This window comes from Leiobunum rupestre, chromosome 2, assembly GCF_980474605.1.
Source record: "Leiobunum rupestre chromosome 2, qqLeiRupe1.1.hap1, whole genome shotgun sequence".
NCBI lineage: Eukaryota > Metazoa > Arthropoda > Arachnida > Opiliones > Sclerosomatidae > Leiobunum > Leiobunum rupestre.
The window spans coordinates 10518933-10524932 of NC_143385.1; the positions used below are offsets into that span (position 1 = coordinate 10518933).

Sequence of the window (6000 nt, forward strand, 5' to 3'; positions counted from 1 at the left end):
GACTCGTGAATGTTTTGTACATGGTGAAGGATTGAAATCCAACGCAACTTGAAACACAATTAACAATACAATACGAATAAAATGTTAGTTTTTAAGGATATATTAACCGCTTTTAGCCTTTTTCGAAGCAGTTTGGCCACATGCCAAATATCATGTGAATGTTTTATATTCGGATATTCCTCTGCTAAAAGTGAGTGTGCTATTCATAAGTAATTATATAATATTGTTGTAAAACAATTTTTTACTTGTAATTTTCTTTATTGGACGGTGTGCATCAGTTACCACTTCAACTACATTGCAAATGTTTTCAAGCAGATTATTTAGAAGATTACTGAAACATAGTGGTTCCATAGCAACACTATTATTTTTGTTGAGTTGGCAATCTGAAAATCCAACGGCAACAATTTTTTGGGTCTTTACATCAATTCCCGGCAGAACTTAGAACAAAACCCGAGACTGCCGTTCCTTGCGTCACAACTTATTACAAGTGGGTGTTTCATTGTAGCAAGCATTGAAAGCTAAACGAAAAAATAATAATTTAAATCAAAAGTCACCTAATACTAAATGATATGAAAAGAAAGGGCTATCTAGCCCTTGACAGTAGTGTCGGGTAAGGCTGCGTTAATTTATTAGTAAACTGCTATTCTCGAAATTACAGGGAAGTTGGGTCAATAATCAAAAAATAAATTAACGTTAATTTTGTGAATATATGAGTAAGGCACACAACGTAGAATCAATGCTACCACTTACTTGTTCCGAATCCCAATATTGCATTACAGCTGGATAACAGTGTTTGACTCGATTTTCAAGTAAGCATGTTTCACCCATAATTTGCAAATCAAGCAACGAGCATAGAAATTTAAACTACAACCAAAATGATTATTATTAGTATGAATATGTGTAAAAATTGGCCAGTTGATACTATTACACACTCTACTAAATGATGTCCCAGAGTAAAGTAGGCAAGCGGATAACTTTAAATACAGGTTGTCAGGCACCACTTGTAATTTTCCTTATGATAATCTGTGCAATGATTGCATGGCCACGATATTGTGAATTTGGCACCGGTGAAATATGAATTGTATTTGAGTGGTTTTTTACAGTTAACAACATTACAAACTGTTCCGACATATTTCTTCACAAATTCCTCTAATATTGTTGGTGATGCTAAACATAAAGAGTTAGATCTTATGTTGTGAACTTCGGCATTTTCCTTCGTAGAGACATCTGGAGATAGTAAAACTTCTTTGGGGCTACCGATAGTAGCACTAAAATTAATATATTACTTATTAATATTTATGGTATGAGAGAATAATATCATTCAAAATTATTTACTTAGATTTGTGTGTTTTGGGAGTAGAGCTGTGTGAGAGTCCTGGTGAGGTGACAATAGTGACATCATCAAAGCTAAAGATAAAGATAAAGAAACCCAAATTTAAAAAACAGCTACTGAGGTAATCATTGCATCAATTTTCAGTTACTTAGACTGGAATGTTTTCGATGTAGAAGGCATTGATAATGGACAAACATCAGCCTTGGAAGTAAGAATGCTAAAGTTTACAATGAAATCCATTAATACAGTAAGTTACTCCTAAAATAAATAATTTAAACGTACTCAGCGTCACTAATGTTTGGTGAGAATCACATTGGTAAGGATGACACGCTGCCAAGGCTATAGCGCAGAAGGAAATGATATAATACACCAATCAACATCACCTGTACTCTATTCAATTGTTATACCTGTCCACAAAGTTATGTGAGAGAGTTTCCTTTGGCTCTGAATGAAGCTTTTTCTAACCACTAAAAAACAGTTACGTTAAACCAAAGAGGTTTAGTATAAAAAGTTTAACATACTCATTTGGAGTACTTGTCAATATAAAAGGTCTTTTCTATGCGCTGTCTTCTTCACCTTGAAACAAAACACGCCTTTTCCTTGGAGTGCTAACATTATTACAAGGAAAACGTTCCTTAAAGCTAGGAGCAACAAACACAACACCCTACACAAGGAGAACGCAACCCGTCAAAAGTCGTGGATTTTCTTGCGTACAGTTTTCATTGGCTAGACGCTTTAGGGCCTGCTGCCGTCGGAAGGGGAAAATTCGGAAATTGTCTTCCCCCCCCGCCCGTAAAACGTTCAGCGTAAAGGCTCGTGACGCTCGTCCAATGAAATTCGTACACAACCCTTCGTTAGCGTGTTTAAAGGCTAGCTGCGTTCTCCTTGTGTTTGTTGCTCCTAGCTTAAAGTGGTCCGTTTTAATTCTAGGTACCTTAATGCCAAAAGTAGCATAAGACCCATGCTACTTTTGTTAATACCCAGTGGCGAGGCAGTAAATACATGGCTTTCTAAAGTGTCATCTACAATATTAATAACTGTTGCATATTATACTTTTTTATTAGTGAATTTGAACACTACCCGTGATATTAATCGAACCTTTTCCTGGTAGTTCATCATCATTGTCGACTTTGTAACAATACTGACCATATTTATCATGAGTTTCAATTAGGTGCTTGGTGAAATGAACATTTATCTTCGGGATAGAAGCTATACTGCTGTTTGCATCCGATTTGCATTTCAAATATAAGTATACTTCATGATCTATTGAGGATACCGCGGTAGGCCTAGGCTTAGCCTGCCTTTTTTTCCCGGTTATTACTTCTTACCACAATTTCCCCGCATTTTCCCAATTATTGAAAGAATCCAAAAGGTGAATTTTGGTTCTATCGCGTCTCTGTTGATCAGTTCGTTTCTTTTATTTAATAACTTCAGAAGCTGACTTGCAATTAGAAATCGTACCGACACTGTCGACGTCCATTGTTAAAGAAATATTATAACTTTACGCGCTTCCGCGGTGCGATGCACGCGATATCAGCGCCAAAATTTCCCGTGAGGAATTTTAGAAGGACTACTAGCCTGGGTTTTATGTTATCCCCATGTCACCCTGTTAAGACTGATGGTTCCCTCTAAACACGCATGCTAACCCTGGTTTGGAATGCTTTGACCAGATTTACAATATGTAAATACTAGATTTATTTATTGCGTTAATATTCTATTTATATATTTTTTACATATATTAAAGGGGAACAGGCCAAACTTTTCCAAATATGGCCTTATTTCCGTATCACAAGATTAACAAGACGTTCAATATACTAAGACGTACCTTTTTTGTCTTGAAAAAATAGCTTTTGGCCGAAAAAGTTGAAACGAAAAATAGCGCAAGGAGGTGTTTGGGTTTGAATTTTCGCCGCCATCTTAGGGGCTGCCGCCAGTGCCCCTAACCCGGTATGAGCGATTTGCGAACTATCCTAACTTTTAAAATTTAGGCTTAAGTCTCTTATAACTGGAACGCGCCGCGCCGCGCATGCAAAAACAATTTTTCGCGTCTTCAGCAGCGCGCGCTTTTACGTTGTTTTTCTGTCTCACCGACTTCTCACCAGGTGTCGCGGGGGACGCGCGCTTTTCGATTTCCCGAAATTTCTTCATTTTATTAAAAATTAACCACTCAATATTTTTTGATGCGGTTTTCGCCATAAATTTTAGTTTTTAATGGGCTATAGGGCTATCTAATTGGTTAAAGCTTGACCGTTCCCCTTTAATTTATTATGTATTTTTCCATATATTTGGAAAAATAATCTATTCACTGACTATTTAGAGGGAAAAAATTGTAATTTTATTATTTTTATTTGAAGTAGGTGTCAAGTAAATATATTGTCTATTAATCAAATTTGCGGCGTCCATAGTAAAAAGGCAGCCTTCAATCCGTTCGTAGAGTGTTTAGACTTTCGAAAATCAGTCTTTAATTTATTTCTAGGCCTATTTTAATTAATAAAAGTTATTGGAAACAAAAAGAGTTAAAATTCGATACTTTTGTGGTGCATTGATCTCCAAAGTAAAATTTTAATTGAGGCAACTTTGATTCATCATCAGCTACAATTAATAATTGTAACTAATTAAATAATTTTTAATTTTTCAAAGAATTTATTTGAAAATAATGAAATATACCGTTCTTATTATTTTGAAAACAATGAAATATACCGTTTTTATTAATTTGAAAACAATGAAATATACCGTTTTTATTAATTTGAAGACAATGAAATATACCGTTTTCATTCATTTGAAAACAATGAAATATATCGTTTTTATTAATTTGAAAACAATTAAATATACCGTCTTTATTAATTTGAAACAATTAAATAAACCGTCTTTATTAATTTGAAAACAATGAAATATACCGTTTTTATTAATTTGAAAACAATTAAATATACCGTCTTTATTAATTTCAAAACTATTAAATAAACCGTCTTTATTAATTTGAAAACAATGAAATAAACCGTCTTTATTAATTTGAAGACAAAGAAATATACCGTTTTCATTAATTTGATAATAATATGATATACCGTCTTTATTAATTTGGGATAAATTAAATAAACTTTCCTTATTAATTTGATAACAATTAAATATAGTCTTTATTAATTTGAGTACAATTGATTATACTATTTTAAATAATTTTACAACAATTAAATATACCGTCTTTATTAATTTGATAACAACTAAATATACCGTCTTTATTAATTTGATAACAATTGATTAAACAATTTTATTGATTTGATAACAATTAACTTTATCATTTTTATTAATTTGATAACAATTGACTTTATCATTTTTAATAAATTGATAACAATTAAATTAACCATTTAAATGAATTAAAACAATTAATTTTTTAAATTAATGTTTAAATTTAGTTTTTGTTAATAAAAAAGGTAGTGTGCAAGAAATAAACTAAAAAACAAGTTTTACATTACCTTTTTTTGGGACCCCGTTCCTATTATAGAACCATTGTTGATTTCAATAATTCCTCAACCTTGATAGATCTTACGGTAAAATTTCTTTAAAACAGCATCATTTAAATTGTTTATAAATTATTATATATTTCTTAATTGCAGGGCTGTTTTGTTGATGTTTTTTATTCCCAAAAAAATTATATATTTTGGAGTCCACATATTTAATTTCAGAGTCGCTTAATTTCACCAAGAAGTCAAACTATTATCTAAAAATGTTCACGACGACCATCTGTCGTCTAATTTCATTTCGTGTTTCGGGAAACTTTGTGAAGGTACTCAACCGTGAATCTCAACACAGTTATTTCGCTACTTCTGGGAGCAAGACTTTATTTCAATTATTTTAAATATTTTATTTACGTCGTTGGTAACATGACTCGTTAAATAACCCAAAACGGTACGATATTTAAAATCTAATGTTTCAAGGATATTACTGATTATAAATATGTATGAGAGTTTAAGGAAATTAATTTTTTTGTATTAATTAACATTCATAACTATACCGTGAATAGGCCAAGGAGAGTTTGAGGAAATAGTTATTTTTACCGACGAGGTCATAAAACTAGCTAAACTATCTATTATAATGTTGGAAAATGGGAGATATACTTTACTTGACTGATTCTCGCGGAGGAAGAAGTTAGATTATTTAATATAAATCAATTTAATAATAATAATAATAATCAGCTAGGCTAATACCCAAGGCACCACCCTAGGCCTAAGTCATCGAGCGACTTTTAAAGCCGTTTAATTCAGGTGGCCGGGTTACAAATGCGTAGTAGGGTGGTGGCAAGCCCTGCAAGCCACGCGAGCCAACAGCTCCCTACACTAACTATTACCGTTAACCTCAACAAGTTTTTATGGAAGGGGAAACCGAAGATCTCGGGGGAAAACCCCTTAAACCAGTGGGGAGAGAACTTGCAAACTCAACGCAGAAGGATTTGTTCCGAGTTTTCACCCAGCGCCACAAGCTGGGAACGAACCCGTCTCCTCTTGCTGCGAGGCGAAAGTGCTGACCACTCCGCCACCCCACACTCTAAGCTATCAAAGAAACAACTCTCAGTAATAAAAATTGTAATAGCCGAAATAAGCAATAAAAATATATATAATAATAACCCAATCCAACAACAAGGCAATTTAAATACTTAGAAATCCAGAAAAGGTCAA

At 33.3% G+C, this 6000-nt stretch overlaps 1 protein-coding gene across 1 annotated transcript; it reads right to left on the reverse strand.

Moving 5' to 3' along the window:
* Window positions 1-976: 976 nt before the first annotated feature.
* On the reverse strand, window positions 977-1858 carry LOC149956076 (uncharacterized). The gene is made up of 6 exons (XM_090166752.1): window positions 1855-1858; window positions 1741-1800; window positions 1616-1672; window positions 1482-1550; window positions 1336-1407; window positions 977-1167 (listed from the first exon to the last, which is right to left on the reverse strand). The coding sequence occupies exons 1-6, from the start codon at window positions 1856-1858 to the stop codon at window positions 977-979; spliced, it is 453 nt and encodes a 150-aa protein (XP_090022878.1).
* Window positions 1859-6000: the final 4142 nt, after the last annotated feature.